We start from the raw sequence: 17872 nt of genomic DNA, 5'->3' as shown, positions 1-17872 counted from the left end.
ATACACAACACACACACCACACACCACACACCACATACCACACACGTCACATGCCACACACATCACATGCCACACACATCACATGCCACATACCACACACACAACACACCACACACGCCACGCACAGCACATGCCACACACGTCACACACCACACATGCCACAGCCACATACACATCACACACCACAAGCCACACACCACACACATCATAACCCTAATGAAGTAAACAACCACCCCCATATCACATTGCTCGAGAGACATCTTAAAAAACACAGTTTTATCGTCTCAGGGAGGAAGGGAGAGGAGAGACAGAAACATCGGTGATGAGAGAATCATGCGTCGGCTGCCTCCTGCACGCCCCCTCGGGGATGGAGCCCGCCATCGGGCCTGTGCCCTGCCCGGAATCGAACCGTGACCTCCGGGTTTTTAGGGGAGCGCTCAGCCCCTGGGCCACGCCGCGGCCCCCAGAGGCTTTGACAGCGGCTATTCACACGGGGATCCACGCAGGGACCACGTGTGGCCTGGCCCCTTCCTGGGCCAGTGACGGAGAAATTGGACCAACTCTGCTCAGAGTCCCCCTCCCCGCTGTTCCCTCCCCAGGCGGGGGGGCCGGCCCAGGGCAGACCCGGGCCCAGAGCGGAGGGAGAGGACGGGAGGGGGGGGGAGAGGACGGTCCGGGCGGGGGGAGAGGATGGTCCGGGCGGAGGGAGAGGACGGGAGAGGACGGTCCGGGCGGAGGGAGAGGACGGGAGAGGACGGTCCGGGCGGAGGGAGAGGACGGGAGAGGACGGTCCGGGCGGGGGAGAGGACGGTCCGGGCGGGGGGAGAGGACGGGAGAGGACGGTCCGGGCGGAGGGAGAGGACGGGAGAGGACGGTCCGGGCGGAGGGAGAGGACGGGAGAGGACGGTCCGGGCGGGGGGAGAGGACGGGAGAGGACGGTCCGGGCGGGGGGAGAGGACGGTCCGGGCGGGGGGAGAGGACGGGAGAGGACGGTCCGGGCGGGGGGAGTGGACGGTCCGGGCGGGGGGAGAGGACGGTCCGGGCGGGGGAGAGGACGGTCCGGGCGGGGGGAGAGGACGGTCCGGGCGGGGGAGAGGACGGTCCGGGCGGGGGGAGAGGACGGTCCGGGTGGGGGGAGAGGACGGGAGAGGACGGTCCGGGTGGGGGGAGAGGACGGTCCGGGCGGAGGGAGAGGACGGTCCGGGCGGGGGGAGTGGAAGGGGGGCGGGGAGAGGACAGTCTGGGCGGGGGGGGGGGGGGGAGTTTCTGGCTCTTCCTGCTGAGAACTCCGTTTCCTGTTTTCCCTTTTGCCGATGCTCCGGCCCCTCTGCCCTCCGCCCTCCCCAGCTCTGGGTCGGTGTGGGTGTGGCGGTGGAGGCGGCTAAATCAGGGCAGATTGGCAGCGTGGTGTTGAAATCCTCCGGAAGTTCCTGAACCTCCCCCGGCCCCTGTTGTTGCGACAGCGCTGGCGGCTTCAGGATGGCTGTGCTGGGAGCGGGTGCCGGGCACGTGGGGTCCTCTCAGGGGCCCCTCTGTGCCACACACACCTCAGGGGCCCCCTGTGTCACACGAACCTCAGGGGCCCCCTGTGTCTCACCACCTCAGGGGCCCCTGTGTCACATCACCTCAGGGCCCCCTGTGTCACACACACCTCGGGGCCCCCTGTGTCACACACACCTCGGGGCCCCCTGTGTCACACACACCTCGGGGGCCCCCCTGTGTCACACACACCTCAGGGGCCCCTGTGTCACACGAACCTCGGGGCCCCTGTGTCACACGAACCTCGGGGCCCCCTGTGTCACACGAACCTCAGGGGCCCCCCTGTGTCACACGAACCTCAGGGGCCCCCGTGTCACACCACCTCAGGGGCCCCTGTGTCACACCACCTCAGGGGCCCCCTGTGTCACACCACCTCAGGGGCCCCCGTGTCACACACACCTCAGGGGCCCCCTGTGTCACACAAACCCAGTCCCGGGGGGGGGGCCTGGGTCCTGGCCGGAGGCGGGAGGTGCCTGGGCAGTGGGTGCACCCTCCCTGGTGCAGGCCGGGAGGAGGGGAATTGGAGCAGGAAGCCGCCACGGGGTGTTACTGAGGCCAGGACTGCAAAACGGGTGGAATCACGGAAAACAATAAAAAGGATCATGAAACAAACAGACAACGGAGCCGGGCGGGAGCCTGAAGCTGCCTCCTCACGGCCAGGCGTCAGGAACCACATCCCGGACGCGGACAGCCACGCCGATGGGGGACAGAGAAGGGGGCGTGGGATGGACGGGGGCCTGGCTTGGGGGTGAACATGGGCTATACATGGGATGCCGGACAGAGCTGCACCCTGACCCTCACCACGCTGCCGCAGGGCCACCCACGAGGTCCTGGGAAAGAGCCGCGCCGTGAGCTGTGTCCAGCTGCTCCGGGCGAAGCCAGACCACATCCCCGTTCCCCAGCGAAACGGCCTCAGCCACTCTCCCTTTCCGTTGTTTCATGAAACAGGGCTTCCGTGCCTGGCGGGCTCCGAGGCCCAGCACTCCGCCCGCCGACCGGGAGGTGGGGCCTGGCCGGGCGGGCTGCAGGCCGTTCCTCAGGCCCGATGGGTTCGCCCGACCGTGGTCCGGACGTGCCTCCTGGGCTGGCCTTACGCCTTCTGGCACAGCCGGCCCTCGCCGCCCCGCTCGCTGGGGACGCAGCGGCCAGCGTGCCCGGGAGAGCCGTCCCGGGCTCCGTGCCCACACGGCTCACAAACCAGCAGGACGCGGCGTGTCTGGTGCAGACAGCGGGGTCTGAGCGCGTCGGCACTGGGGTGGACGGTGCCTGTCTGACTTGTGCAGTTGCCACTGGAGTCTTTCCCCCGAGCCAGGCCGGCGTGGCTCCGTGGCTGAGCGTGGACCCAGGAACCAGGAGGCCACGGTTCCATTCCCATCAGGACACACCCCGGCTTGCAGACTTGACCCCCAGTGCGGGGCCTGCAGGAGACAGCCAATCCATGGTGATATTCTCTCTCTCCCTTCCTCTCTGAGATCAATAAAAACATATTTAAAAATATAATGACACGGAGTGACTGTGATCTTGTGTGGCTGAGCTGTGAACTTCCAATCAGTCCCAGCAGCACGCAGACACGCCGGCAGGGGACAGTGTGAGCCCGAGCTCTAAGTCACAGCCGTGGGCCTGCAGCCGCTGGGCAGAAGCACAGCAGCCGAGGCCGGAGAGCATGCGTGGCGCCACGGACGCCCTCGGACGCGGCCGGCTCCCCGCCTCCCCGGAGACGCTCTGCTGGAACGAGGACGTCCGGTTATGGAGCGGAGAGTGGCTCCCGGGCCTGGTTCGCGGAGTCAGTCTCTGCCCTCGGACCGAGTGGCCCGCTCAGCGCTCCTGCCCTCCTCCGCGGCCCCGGGGCCCCGCTGGCTGGGGATGGCGGGGAGCACGCGGCTGGTCCACAGGGACTCTCCGGACAGAACTGGCGGCGAGAGGAGACGTGGCGGCACTGGCGGGGGCAGGGGAGGGAGCAGGAGGTTGGGGGTTATAGGGGGTTGGGGGATAGGGGGCGGGAGGCAGGAGGCAGGGGCTGGGGGCCGGAGAGCGGGGAGTGGGGGCAGGAGGTGGGGGGCGGGGGACAGGGTGCGGGGGACAAGGGGTGGGCCACTCACACTTCTGGTCGGCCAGGGGGGCCAGGCTGGTCCGGGCGAAGGGCGGGCCCCTGGTCCTGGGTCTGTTTGGGGAGAGATGCGGGAAACCTGGTCCTGGGGACAAACAGAGTCACATCCGTCACTTAGACTCACCGATGCCAGCTAGAAGCAGCTGCAAGAGAGCCATCAGCACCGTTAGAGGCCTCAGGGTAAGATGCTAACAACACAACAACAACACAATAATAATAATAATAATAATAATAATAACAACAACAACAGCCGCACGTGACTGAGTTTCTGCCGTGTGCCCGTCACTGAATGGAAGGAAAGCTGTCAGGTCACTCTGGGAGTGAACAGGTGTAAGTGAATTCTGTGAGCCGGCGGCCGGCCACCACGGGAGAGGACGGACGTAGAAGGCGGGGCATGCGCCCAGGGACTGTGTCCGGCGCCCTGGCCGGGGGCGTCTGCCCGCCTCTTTGTTCCTGAGCCCCCAGAAGGACAAGCAGCTGCAAAGCCGGGTTCGACCAACAAGAAAAACAAACAGCGAAACCGTCCCGAGTGGATCCCTCAAACCCCAGCGGCTCCTTCATCTCGAACATCTGAGCAGAAGTTTGCAACCAAGACCCGGGATAAAGGCGATTCTGGACCCCGTGAACGCAGCCCTGACTGGCCAGAAAGTGGGCTCTGTGCTGGGCGTGATCTCCTGTCACCCCGACAGCTCCCTCCCCTTCCTCTCCTCCCCTGGGAGGCCGCCGCTGTGGTCATCATCATCCCCACAGACCGGCCTTGGCGTCCTCACAGTGCCCGAGGTCCCCCGGGGAAGGGACAGAGCCGCTGGGGAGAGTGAGAGGGCGGGGGGGGGGGGCAGGTCACTGACCCTGCGAGCCAGGCGGGCGGGGAGGGCAGGACGGGGTGGGGCAGCTTGCTTGGAAGACAGGCCTGGGGAGGGCTCGTGGTGGGAGGGAAGGGTCAGAACTCGGTCCCATAAGGAGGAGGCAGGAGGGGTTGCCCGCTCTCAGGGAGGAAGCGAGTGAAGGGAGGAGATAATCGTGAAAACTCAGAGAGAAATTCTCCCAGGTCTGCTGTGCAGTGGGAGCTCCTGAGTAGAGGGAGGAGGAGGCAGGGCCGGGAGGGCCTGGAGGAGACAGGCCATCGGGCCCAGGAGGCTACTGGCATCGTAAAGGCCGGAGGCTCTGAGCCTCCCTGGCCGGTGTGGCTCAGTGGATAGAGCATCGGCCTGTGGACTGAAAGGTCCCAGGTTTGATCCCGTCAAGGGCATGTACTTTGTTTGTGGGCACATCCCCAGTGAGGGGTGTGCAGGAGGCAACGGGTCGATGTTTCTCTCTCATCGATGTTTCTGACTCTCTATCCCTCTCCCTTCCTCTCTATAAAAAAATCAATAAAATATATTTTTTAAAAATCCAATTTTGGACGGAGAGTCACATGACCGTCTAAAGACGACCATTCCCTGCCTCCCTGGCAGCTAGGTGTGACCACGTGACTACAATTCCCAGCCTCCCTGGCAGCTAGGTGTGACCACGTGACTACAATTCCCAGCCTCCCTGGCAGCTAGGTGTGACCACGTGACTACAATTCCCAGCCTCCCTGGCAGCTAGGTGTGACCACGTGACTACAATTCCCAGCCTCCCCGGCAGCTAGGTGTGACCACGTGACTACAATTCCCAGCCTCCCTGGCAGCTAGGTGTGACCACGTGACTACAATTCCCAGCCTCCCTGGCAGCTAGGTGTGACCACGTGACTACAATTCCCAGCCTCCCTGGCAGCTAGGTGTGACCACGTGACTACAATTCCCAGCCTCCCCGGCAGCTAGGTGGCTGCCTGACTATTGAGACATAGCGGATGTGCAGGACTTGATGGAAGATGAGTGTGTGGGAGCTGAGTCAGCTGGGGACATCCTCCTCGCCCCGCCCCCCACTTCCTTCCTCCCGGGAAATGCTCTGAGGGTCAGAACAGAAAGGAACGACAGGGATGATGTTGAGGACGAGGGCACTGAGTCACGGGAAGAGGGAAGAGGCGGGTGGGAGGGGTGGCCTGTCGCTGACGTGTGGGGCCTTGAACCATAGGAGTGAGACCGCATTCCCTTCTGCAGTGAACACAGCAGGCGTGGCCACACTCAGATCTGCAATGGGGACGGGCCATCTGATCTGAAAAGTCACCCAGCCTGGTCCCCGCGGCTCCGTGGTGGAGTGTCGACCTAGGAACCAGGAGGTCAGGAGGTCATGGTTTGATTCCTGGTCAGGGCACAGGCCCTGGTTGTGGTTTTGATCCCCAGTAGGGGGCGAGCAGGAGGCAGCCGATCCATGATTCTCATAACTGATGTTTCTATCTCTCTCCCTTTCCCTTCCTCTCTGAAATAAAAAACAAAAGAGTGGATAGAGCGTTGGTCTGCGGACTGAAGGGTCCCAGGTTTGATTCCCGTCAAGGGCATGTGCCTTGGTTGTGGGCACGTCCCCAGTGGGGTGGGGGGGTGCAGGGAGCAGCTGGTCGATGTTTCTCTCTCATTGATGTATCTAGCTCTCTACCCCAGTCTCTTCCTCTCCGTAAAAAAGTCAATAAAATATATTTAGAAAAAGAAAAAGAAAGAGAACAGTCACACAAATCAAGCCTCAGGGAATGTCCCCAGCCTGCAGCTACAAGTCCTCGCAGGTACCAGGGCTGTGGGAAGAGGAGACGCTGCTTTCACTTAAACTTGCTCCGGGGGGAGGGGAGGGGGGAAGCAGGACATCCTGCGGCCTGAACACCTCGAACCCGGGGCCTCAGGAAGGACGGTGACTCGTGGCCCTGTGGCTCTGGCCCCGCCCTCCCAGCTGCGTCACCCGAGACAGATCCTGGGCCAGGTCCCGCTGCAGGACCGGGAAGAGGGCCGGACCCACCTGCTGAGGGCGGAGGCAGGTGCGGCCGGTGTGGAGGCCCCAGGATGTCCTGCAGCCGGGACCTGCCGGGGAGCAGCCGGTCCAGCAGCTTCTCGGCAGGCGGCCCCGGCCACACCCTGGGGAGCCCCTGGCCCGCGTCGCCCCTCCAGGGACAGGGCGGTGCGAGGCCGCCGGGCCTGTGGCTCAGCGGGTCCTGCTTGCTGCCGCTCTGCCGGGGCCTGGGGCCAGCGTGGGGGGCGCCCCCGGGGGCAGCCGTCCGCAGGCAGGCGATGGGCGGGAGGCTCTGGGCCCGGAGAGGCGGGAGCTCCTGCCGGGCGGGCGGCCTCTGCTGGGGCAGGGGGTGCGGGCGGCCCCCGGAGCCCCTCGGGCTGGCGTCCCCCCTGGGCCCCTGCTCCGGGCGGCGGGCCTCCGCGGCGCCCTCGAAGGTGGCGATGATGTCGTCCACGCCGGAGGTGAGCTCCCCGGCGTCCTCGGGCGCCGCCCGCCGCTGCCCCTTCCGGCCGCCGCCCCAGATCTGGCGGAGCGCGCGGCCTCGGCCCTCCTTCCCCGGGGAACGGCCGCTCGGGGCTGGCAGGGCCCGGGCCGGCTCCACTCTGTGCGAGGACAGGGAGACGGCGGTCAGGAGGGCAGGGGGACCTCCCCGCCCCGTCCAGCCTGCCTGCCTGCCTGGGGGTCGCCCCGGGCCTCGGGCCCGCCAGAGCCCCGCCCCCCACCTCTGGGCGGCGGTTCCCACGGGGGCCCGGGAACGCTCAGCAGCCAGGCCTGCCGCCAGGCGCACGGGCCTTGGCTCCCCAGGCCCGTGGTCGGCAAACTCACTCGTCCACAGAGCCAAATACCAACAGTTCAACGAACGAAATGTCTTCTGAGAGCCACAATTTTTAAACTTAAACTTCTTCTAACGCCGTTTCTTCAACATAGACTCGCCCAGGCCGTGGTCTTTTGTGGAAGAGCCACATGCAAGGGGCCAAAAAGCCGCCTGTGGCTCCCAAGCGGCGGTTTGCCGACCACGGGGCTAGGCTGTCAGAGAACACACGGCAGCAGCCACACGGCAAACCGCCTGGTGCGAACGCGTCAGAGCGGTGCCGATGGGAAGCCGATTTTGGGGTGAGCGCAGTGCCAGGGGCCCTTGGCATCTGTGTGGGGGAGAACGGGAACACGCTGTCCCACACACGTGTGTCCTGGGGCGTCCGACCTCCGTCAGACGCGTCTTAGTGACAGCCTCTCGCCCCCGGAGCTGCCTCCGCCCCCAGCGCCCTGCTCCCCTCTGGGGCGGGTGGACATTGGCGAGTGCAGGCTCCTGTCGGAGCTGCAGGCCAGGCGAGCTCCCGGGACCTGTCCCATGGGCGGGCGGGCGGGCGGGGCCGAGGGGCTGTGGTCCCCGGTGTGAGGGGCCCGGAGGGGACAGAGCCTGCACTGTTGGCCCCGGTGGCTGCCAGTGGCCGCGTGTGCGTGTGTCTGCTTCCCGCCCAGCTCTACTAACTTCCCGCTGGGAACGCTCTTTCACACGTGCACGGGGGACACGGGGAAGGCGTGGCGCAGAGGGGAAGCCTGAAGCCGCGAGGGCGTGGGGAAAGTGAGGCCAGGCACGCGGCCGGCCCAGGGAGGGGAGGGGAGGCAGGCCGCCCTTCGGTGCTTCCCGCCCCGGTTCTGCTTTTGTGGCCTCGGACAGTTCGGTTCTTCTGTGCGGCGGCCACAGCCGAGCGCTGCTTCCTGTGCACAGCACAGCCTGGCCCGCACGGCCGGAGCCAGACTGCAGCCTCTTTCTAAACAATACACTGAGGCCAGGGGATGATGGTCTCTGAGCGTGTGTGCGTGTGTGTGTGCGCGCGTGTGCGTGCGTGTGTGTGTGCGCGTGTGCGTGTGTGTGTGTGTGTGTGTGTGTGTGTGCGTGTGTGTTAGAGGCCCGGTGCATGAACTCGTGCATGGGTGGGGTCTGGCCAGCCTGGCCAGGGGCAGGGGACATGGGCGGTCGGCCGGCCTGCCTGCTGGTCAAACTCCTGGTTGAGGGGACAATTTGCATACTAGCCTTTTATTCTATAGGATACACACTGAGTGGCCAGATGATTGAGTTCAGAGACCATCATCATCTGGCCACTCTGTATATTTCTATTGATTTCAGAGGGAAGAGGGAGGGAAAGAGAAACATCAATGATGAGAGAGAATCATGGATCGGCTGCCTCCTGCACGCCCCTATTAGGGACCAAGCCCCATAACCAGGCATGTGCCCTTGACCAGAATCAAACCCAGGACCCTCCGGTCTGCAGGCTGACACTCTCCCCACTGGGCCGCACCAGCCAGGACTCAGCGGACTCTCCAGTGAGACGCTGTGACTGGGCTCTGGCTGCGGGCAGCCCGTGCTTTGCAGCTCGCACAGCACGTACTGGAGCCTCTGTCCCCTGCATGCGTTTCGTCTTCCTTCCTTCACCTTCGGCGAGGCTTTTGGAAAAGCTGAATACTACTTCCGGGCGCCTGGCAGGCCCAGGAACCGGGGGCTGCGAGAACGTTCTCAGGTTCCTTCAGCGGAGCACGTCCCTGAGCTGACGGCCGCGTCAGCCTGTCTCACCGGCGCCGCCTGCTGCCCAGCACGGACGGAGGCCCTGGTCTCCAGGTGCAGCCCGAGCCCGAGGGAGGCGTCCTGACAGTCCTCAGGGGGAGGCATGGGGTTAAAGTGATGTTCATACCGGTGTCCGGAGCCCGGCTGGCACAGCTCCATGGCTGAGCATTGACCTAGGACCCAGGAGGTCAGGGTTCGATTCCCGTCAGGGCACAGGCCCAGGTGGTGGGCCTGATCCCCAGTGGGGGGCATGTAGCAGCAGCAGATCAATGACTCTCTCTCATCACAGATGTTTCTCTCTCCCTCTCCCTTCCTCTCTGACATCGGTAAAACATATTTTTAGAATGGGATGGAGAAGGGACTGTCCCCCTCACCGGCTGCTCTGCGCCTGGGAGCTGGCGTCTGAAACGTGGCCCGTGGCGCACACCACGACGTCGCCCCGAGGGGCCTGCTCGGCCAGGATCGCCCTGACCTCGCCGTGCCCGGGGCCGGGGACTCGCCACACAGCCACCCTGCGTGGCCTTTCTGACCCAACAGGAAGAGCTCAGGGCGAGCCCGCCGCGGCCCTGCGGGGAGGCCCGGGGGCTGGGCCAGACGCGCCTGGGACCCCACCGCCGCCAGCCACCAAGGCCGGCTTCCTCCAAACGCGGCTCTGGGAACCGTGACGGCCGCTTCCGGACAGGACAGGGTTCCCCACAGCTCCCGGCCGAAACCAACAAGCACGGCTTCTGAAAACGCTGTCCCGTGTGAGCGTCCACACGGAACCTTCCGGATGTCAGGAGGGGGAGGGCCGCTTACCTGGGCCCGCCGCGGGCCAGCAGCCGCACGCAGGCCGCGTGGCCGCAGCGCAGGGCGTAGGCCAGGGCCGCGCTCTCGTGGGCATCCCGCAGGCTGCTGTCCACGCCCAGGTCCAGCAGCGCGCGCACGCACTCCGCCTGCCCGGCCGCCGCCGCCCAGTGCAGGGGGGTCCTGGGCGGGGAGGGACACGGGGCGGGTGGTGAGCGGTGGGCGGTGGGCGGTGCGCGGTGGGCGGTGGGCGGTGGGCGGTGCGCGGTGGGCGGTGCGCGGTGGGCGGTGGGCGGTGGGCGGTGGGCGGTGCGCGGTGGGCGGTGCGCGGTGCGCGGTGGGCGGTGGGCGGTGCGCGGTGGGGCGGTGGGCGGTGCGCGGTGGGCGGTGGGCGGTGCGCGGTGCGCGGTGCGCGGTGCGCGGTGGGCGGTGCGCGGTGGGCGGTGCGCGGTGCGCGGTGCGCGGTGCGCGGTGGGCGGTGGGCGGTGCGCGGTGCGCGGTGCGCGGTGGGCGGTGGGCGGTGCGCGGTGGGCGGTGCGCGGTGGGCGGTGGGCGGTGGGCGGTGCGCGGTGGGCGGTGCGCGGTGGGCGGTGCGCGGTGCGCGGTGGGCGGTGGGCGGTGCGCGGTGCGCGGTGGGCGGTGGGCGGTGCGCGGTGGGCGGTGCGCGGTGCGCGGTGGGCGGTGGGCGGTGGGCGGTGCGCGGTGCGCGGTGGGCGGTGCGCGGTGGGCGGTGGGCGGTGGGCGGTGCGCGGTGCGCGGTGGGCGGTGCGCGGTGCGCGGTGGGCGGTGGGCGGTGGGCGGTGCGCGGTGGGCGGTGCGCGGTGCGCGGTGGGCGGTGGGCGGTGGCGGTGCGCGGTGGGCGGTGCGCGGTGCGCGGTGGGCGGTGGGCGGTGCGCGGTGGGCGGTGGGCGGTGGGCGGTGCGCGGTGCGCGGTGGGCGGTGGGCGGTGGGCGGTGCGCGGTGGGCGGTGGGCGGTGCGCGGTGCGCGGTGCGCGGTGGGCGGTGGGCGGTGGGCGGTGGGCGGTGCGCGGTGCGCGGTGCGCGGTGGGCGGTGGGCGGTGCGCGGTGGGCGGTGCGCGGTGCGCGGTGGGCGGTGGGCGGTGCGCGGTGGGCGGTGCGCGGTGGGCGGTGGGCGGTGGGCGGTGGGCGGTGGGCGGTGGGCGGTGGGCGGTGGGCGGACGGGCCGCGCCGCCTGCCTCACCCCGGCTGGGGAGGCACGGGTGCCGGGGGAAACAGGCCCGGTCCGGGTGCACCCTCTGCCCTGAGGACAACCAGGTGGAAGCTCCCGGCAGGAACGCCTCCCGGGCAGGAGCTGACAGACAACGCCTCCGGGACACGGAGGGCGCCCAGCACACGGGGACACGTTACAGCCCTCCGTGTCCCTCCACACGCCCTTCCTGCCACGTGTGACTGTGGCCAGCAGGACACATGTGACCATGGCCGGCAGGAGAGGAGCCCAGCACACGTGTGGCCATGGCCGGCAGGAGAGGGCAGCACACATGTGGCCGTGGCCAGCAGGAGAGGACAGCACACGTGTAGCTGTGGCAGCAGGAGAGGGCAGCACACATGTGGCCGTGGCCAGCAGGAGAGGACAGCACACGTGTAGCTGTGGCAGCAGGAGAGGGCAGCACACGTGTGGCCGTGGCCAGCAGGAGAGGACAGCACACGTGTAGCTGTGGCAGCAGGAGAGGACAGCACACGTGTGGCCGTGGCCAGCAGGAGAGGACAGCACACGTGTGGCCATGGCCAGCAGGAGAGGGCAGCACACGTGTGGCCGTGGCCAGCAGGAGAGGACAGCACACGTGTGGCCGTGGCCAGCAGGAGAGGACAGCACACGTGTAGCTGTGGCCAGCAGGAGAGGGCAGCACACGTGTGGCTGTGGCCACAGGAGAGCCGGCGGGCCCTGTGGGCTCCCTCAGCCCTCCGTACCTGTCGTCCACGTCCAGGGCCTGCAGGTTGCACTGGGGCACGCGGGCCAGCTCGGCCAGGATGTCGCTGAAGCCGGCGGCCGCGGCCATGTGCACGCAGGTCTTCCCGCTCTCGTCGTCGCAGTTGATGATGGACGGGCCCTGGTGGTGGCTCAGGATGACGGAGCACAGCAGCCGGTTCCCGCTCTGGGGAGAGGCCACGTCTGTTCTCTCCCCGCAGCCCCGTTTCTCCTGCCCCTCCTGTGGGTCTCCCTGTGGGTCTCCCTGTGGGTCTCCCCCCTGTGGGTCTCCACCCTGTGGGTCTCCCCTCCCTGTGGGTCTCCCCCCTGTGGGTCTCCCTGTGGGTCTCCCCCCTGTGGGTCTCCCCTCCCTGTGGGTCTCCCTGTGGGTCTCCCCTCCCTGTGGGTCTCCCTGTGGATCTCCCCTCCTGTGGGTCTCCCTGTGGGTCTCCCCTCCCTGTGGGTTTCCCCTCCCTGTGGGTCTCCCTGTGGGTCTCCCCCCTGTGGGTCTCCCCTCCCTGTGGGTCTCCCTGTGGGTCTCCCCTGGGCCTCAGGGCTACCTGCACGGCCCAGTGCAGCGCCGTCTGGAAGTCTTTGTCCACCAGCGTGGGGTCGGCCCCGCTCCGCAGCAGCACCTGAGCGTGCTGGGGCTGGTTGTGGAAGGCCGCCCAGTGCAGGGGGGTCATCCCCTGGGACGAGAGCGGGTGAGCAGAGCGGGGTGGGGGGACACAGACACTCAGGCCCCACCGCCTGGGGCTCCCGGAGGAAGCCCCACAGCCCCTGGGGCGCTCACACGGAGCAGAGCAGCAGAGAGGAGCTGGAGGGGAGGAGGGGCTGGTGCACCCCCAGCCGATATGGATGCTCCCCCACGTCCTCCCATCTGCTGTGCCGAGGGCTGTGCCGAGGGGCTGTGCCGAGGGCCGTGCCGGGGGCCGAGCCGAGGGGCCGTGCGAAGGGGGGGGGGGGGGCCTGCGTGCTCGTCCTGCTTCGTCGGAAAGCAGAAGTGAGCGGTGGCCCTCGCTCCCTGGGGCCCGCTAACCGCAGAGACACGGCAGTGAAAGCAGCTGTGACCTCGGAGCCGGAGGCGCCGACCTCAGCCTGGGCGATTTCTGGGCGGCTGCTCATGTCAGGCCTGGAGGAGGCCCAGGGCCGGGCTGGAGGCTCGGGGTGGAGGCTGGGGCCCTGGTCTGAGGCCAGCCTGCCCGCTCGGGCTCCGTCCTCCCGCCTGGCAGCTGGCTCTGGGAGCAGGAGCTGTCGCTCTGTGTGCTCAGTCATCACGGCCGTGGTGACGTGCGGCCCGGGGAGCCGGCGAGGGCTCGGCTCAGGGCCCGCGGGAGCCGGCGGGGGGACGGCCGCCCTGCCTCTGGGAAGAGGTGTGGCTGCAGGAGCCTGCATGCTGGGGCTCCCGGGAGCTGGCCTCCTGCAGGCCGGAGGGCGTGTGCGGGGACAGGCGATGGCGTGCGGCCTTGGGGGCGAGGATGCGGGGCCCTGGGGCGGGAGCGGGGGACCCCAGCCATCTGCCCCCGCAGGGCCCCAGCCCCCGCCTTCCCTCCGGCGTCCAGGGCACCGGCACCCCAGCGCCGACGCTGGCGCTGCACACGACGGCCCCCCATGGGCCTCCCAGCTGGGGCTCCGGGCGGGAACACAGACACACACACACCCGCCCCGCTCACCTCGCCGTCCTGGTGGTTGACCTCGCTGAGGCCGCACTGCTGCACCAGCACCGTCAGCAGCCTGCGGGGGGGGGGGGGGGGGCGGGCAGCTCAGGGGGCAGAGCCTGCGAGCCTCGGAGGCGGACTGCGCAGGGCCCACGCGCTGAGGGAGAAGTTTCCGGAAAGATGCAGCGTGGGGGCCGGGCGCTGCGAGGCCAGGGTAGGAAATGTCGTATCTGCGGCTCCGGGGGGCTCCCAGGAGAGGGGGGCGGGCATGGGAGAAAACGGGGGGTGGGGGGACGAGGCTGAGACATGGGAGAGGACTGGGGAGCACGTGGCCTGGCAGGCCCCCTTTGCGGCTCAGTGTCTCCAGGGAGGACCTCCATGACGCCCACCAGCCTGAGGTCCCAGCAGTCCCTGCCCAGCCACCCCGCTCCCGGCCCTCAGCCTCCTGGTCCTCCGCCTCTGCCCACCGACAGCGCTGCCCGGCTCTGGCTCAGACGCTCTTCCCCCTCCAGCACCGCCCGGCTCTCTCCTCAGCATCGTCTCCGCCCTCAGTGGCCACACCACGTGAGCCGCACCACGTGAGCCGCACCACGTGAGCCGCACCACGTGAGCCGCACCACGTGAGCCCGCGACCCGTGGCTCCGTCCTGGCGGGGCTGTGGCTGGGACGGAGCTGCTCTGACAGCCTCCCGGGCCGGCGTGAGCCGTCAGGGGCTGAGTGCAGGGGCGTGAGGCTCAGGGACGGCGCATGGCGTTGTTTCTCCGGTGAGGCCGCAGGGAGGGCCTGGCCTCCGTCTACGAGCCCCAGGACGCTCCTTTGCTAAGGGGCCCGACGGCTCCCACAGAGAGGACCAGGGGGCGGGGCGGCGGTGGGTAGCCTGTGACCGGGCCCTCCCCGCCCCCAGAGCCGCCCGGACCCACCTCACGTCGGGCTCGGCGGTGGCGGCGTGCAGGGGCAGGCGGCCGTTCCGGTCTGCGATGCCGTGCTTGGCGCCGTTACGGAGCAGACACACACAGCCCTCCAGCCAGCCCTGCAGAGAGCGCCGTCACCCTCCGCCCGCCCGCGGGCTGCGCGCTGCTCCCCCTGCCGCCCCCCCCCCCGGCCCACCACGTCCTCCTGGCCTCGGGGTCACCCCTCCGCCCGCCCGCGGGCCATCCCCATACCCCTGCCCTGGCCCCCGGCCCACCACGTCCTCCTGGCCTCGGGGTCAGAGAGCGCCGTCACCCTCCGCCCGCCCGCGGGCCGCGCCCAGTACCCCGCCCTGGCCCCCCATCCCTCCTACCCCCCGCCCCGGCCCCCCGGCCCCCACCTCCTCCTGGCCTCGGGGTCAGAGAGCGCCGTCACCCTCCGCCCGCCCGCGGGCTGCGCGCTGCTCCCCCTGGTCCCCCCCACGGCCCACCACGTCCTCCTGGCCTCGGGGTCAGACCGGGCAGAGCTGCAGTCTGTGGGGACCTCGAGTTCGGGACCTGCACCCCGTCTGATGGAGACTGGTCTCCAGACTCTCCTGTCAGTGTCGGGGGGATGTGCCAGCTGCCTGCACCGCAAGCACCCGGCGAGGGCCCCCATGGCCGCACGCTCTCAGCACCACTCGGTGTCCGGGACACGGCCTCACCGGACACATCCTCTCCGGACACGGCCTCACCGGACACGGCCTCACCGGACACATCCTCACCGGACACATCCTCACCGGGACACATCCTCACCGGACACGGCCTCACCGGACACGGCCTCACCGGACACATCCTCACCGGACACATCCCCACCGGACACGGCCTCACCGGACACATCCTCACCGGACACATCCTCACCGGACACATCCTCACCGGACACATCCTCACCGGACACGGCCTCACCGGACACGGCCTCACCGGACACATCCTCACCGGACACATCCTCACCGGACACGGCCTCACCGGACACGGCCTCACCGGACACGGCCTCACCGGACACATCCTCACCGGACACGGCCTCACCGGACACGGCCTCACCGGACACGGCCTCACCGGGACACATTCTCACCGGACACGGCCTCACCGGACACGGCCTCACCGGACACGGCCTCACCGGGACACATCCTCACCGGACACATCCTCACCGGACACGGCCTCACCGGACACATCCTCACCGGACACATCCCCACCGGACACATCCCCACCGGACACGGCCTCACCGGACACGGCCTCACCGGACACGGCCTCACCGGGACACATTCTCACCGGACACGGCCTCACCGGACACGGCCTCACCGGACACATCCTCACCGGACACGGCCTCACCGGACACGGCCTCACCGGAAACGGCCTCACCGGACACATCCTCACCGGACACATCCCCACCGGACACGGCCTCACCGGACACATCCTCTCCGGACACATCCTCACCGGACACGGCCTCACCGGACACAGCCTCACCGGACACGGCCTCACCGGACACATCCTCACCGGACACATCCTCACCGGACACGGCCTCACCGGACACATCCTCACCGGACACGGCCTCACCGGACACATCCTCACCGGACACATCCTCACCGGACACATCCTCACTGGGACACATCCTCACCGGACACATCCTCACCGGACACGGCCTCACCGGACACGGCTTCACCAGGTCACAGCCTCACCGGGACACGGTCTCACCGGACACGGCCTCATCGGGACACGGCTTCACCAGGTCACATCCTCACCGGGACACGGCCTCACCGGACACATCCTCACCGGACACATCCTCACTGGGACACATCCTCACCGGACACATCCTCACCGGACACGGCCTCACCGGACACGGCTTCACCAGGTCACAGCCTCACCGGGACACGGTCTCACCGGACACGGCCTCATCGGGACACGGCTTCACCAGGTCACATCCTCACCGGGACACGGCCTCACCGGACACGGCCTCACCGGGACACATCCTCACAGGGACACATCCTCACCGGACACGGCCTCACCGGACACGGCCTCACCGGTACACATCCTCACCGGACACGGCCTCACCGGGACACATCCTCACCGGACACGGCCTCACCAGACACGGCCTCACCGGACACGGCCTCACCGGGACACATTCTCACCGGACACGGCCTCACCGGACACGGCCTCACCGGGACACATCCTCACCGGGACACATCCTCACAGGGACACATCCTCACCGGACACGGCCTCACCGGACACGGCCTCACCGGACACATCCTCACCGGACACGGCCTCACCGGACACGGCCTCACCGGGACACATCCTCACAGGGACACATCCTCACCGGACACGACCTCACCGGACACAGCCTCATCGGGACACGGCTTCACCAGGTCACATCCTCACCGGGACACGGCCTCACCGGACACGGCCTCACCGGGTAGGGCGCAGGCACAGGCACATGGCAGGCGCAGGCGCTCGCTCACCAGGTAGGCGGCCAGGCACAGGCTGGTGCGGCCCTCGGCGTCCTGGGCATTGACGTTGGCGCCCATCTTCAGCAGCAGCTTGGCCGTGTCCACCTGCCGTCCCGACACCGCGTGCATCAGGGGCGTGCAGCCTGGGGAGACGCCACGCCTCAGCCTGCCGGCTGTGCCCTCGCCGGGAGCTGCCCCCGCCCGTGCCCCCCGCCCCACAGTGCCCGTGTGGGGCTGAGGCGGGCAGGGCTGGGCGTGGGGCGTCACCTTCCGTGTCGCGGCTCTCCAGCACGGCGGGGTCCTCCCGGATCAGGGCGGTCAGCGCGCGGACGTCGCCGCCGGACGCCGCCTGGTGCACCAGGCTCAGGTCCACCTCCTCCGCGGAGTCTCCTGCGGGAATCAGAGACGCCGTGTCTGACCACGCACCACACCACGTCTGAGGACAGTGACCAGCGTGGCAGGGCACCGCACCGCGTCCTGGGCGGGCGCAGAGGGCCTCGGTGTCCCTGAGACATTAAACTCCCCCCCCCCCCCCAGCCTCTGCTCCCGGCGGACACAGGGAAAGGGCGTCGGGGGGCCTAGAGCAGCCTCTGAGTTCAGGGCGGGAACAGCCCTTCAGCTGCGCAGACGGCTCTGCGGGACGACACTGCCACCTACTGGTGACACGGGAGAACGCTGGCTTCCTGTGACATCACAGGCATCACATGTGGAGGCAGCAGAGGAACACGGGGAGACCCACCCCCAGGTGGGAATCCGGCCCTGCCCCTCCCACCTGGCGTGGCCGGAGCCAGTGAGGGGCCGGCAGGGCTGAGGCACCGTGTGAATCAGGCGAGGCGGCCTGGCCCACGGCTCTCACTGCCGGCCGGCCGGCCTCCCACGAGGGCCCGGCTGGAAGGGCCTCCGTCCGCTCCCGGGAGGCCCTCGGCCGGCAGCCGCACAGCCGGGGCCCGTCCGTCCACCCGGGAGCCGACGGTGCTGCCTTCCCCGTCCCTGCTGCCCGGCGGGCTGGGGCAGCGCGGCTCCTCCCGGGATCTCAGCCTGCCACCTC

General features: G+C 68.6%; 1 protein-coding gene across 2 annotated transcripts in view; it reads right to left on the bottom strand.

Annotated features, from left to right (window-relative positions):
* Positions 1 to 1951: 1951 nt before the first annotated feature.
* ANKRD55 (ankyrin repeat domain 55) overlaps positions 1952 to 17872 on the bottom strand; it is an 18926-nt gene continuing 3005 nt past the window's right edge. Inside the window, exons 1-10 of one of the 2 annotated variants that reach the window (XM_045571692.1) lie at positions 17092 to 17201; positions 16837 to 16929; positions 14357 to 14466; positions 13452 to 13512; positions 12339 to 12467; positions 11781 to 11965; positions 9864 to 10034; positions 6512 to 7104; positions 3639 to 3731; positions 1952 to 3448 (exon numbers count right to left, since the gene is read on the bottom strand). In XM_045571692.1, coding sequence (XP_045427648.1) covers positions 3324 to 3448; positions 3639 to 3731; positions 6512 to 7104; positions 9864 to 10034; positions 11781 to 11965; positions 12339 to 12467; positions 13452 to 13512; positions 14357 to 14466; positions 16837 to 16902 — 1533 coding nt within the window. In that variant the 5' untranslated portion in view covers positions 16903 to 16929; positions 17092 to 17201 and the 3' untranslated portion in view covers positions 1952 to 3323. Of the gene's footprint in view, positions 3449 to 3638; positions 3732 to 6511; positions 7105 to 9863; positions 10035 to 11780; positions 11966 to 12338; positions 12468 to 13451; positions 13513 to 14356; positions 14467 to 16836; positions 16968 to 17091; positions 17215 to 17872 lie in introns of those variants that run through there. The other variant, XM_045571691.1, reaches the window with a different exon arrangement.

The sequence above is a fragment of the Pipistrellus kuhlii genome, unplaced genomic scaffold, assembly GCF_014108245.1.
Source record: "Pipistrellus kuhlii isolate mPipKuh1 unplaced genomic scaffold, mPipKuh1.p scaffold_m20_p_4, whole genome shotgun sequence".
Lineage (NCBI taxonomy): Eukaryota > Metazoa > Chordata > Mammalia > Chiroptera > Vespertilionidae > Pipistrellus > Pipistrellus kuhlii.
This window is presented reverse-complemented; position numbering and strand designations above follow the sequence as displayed.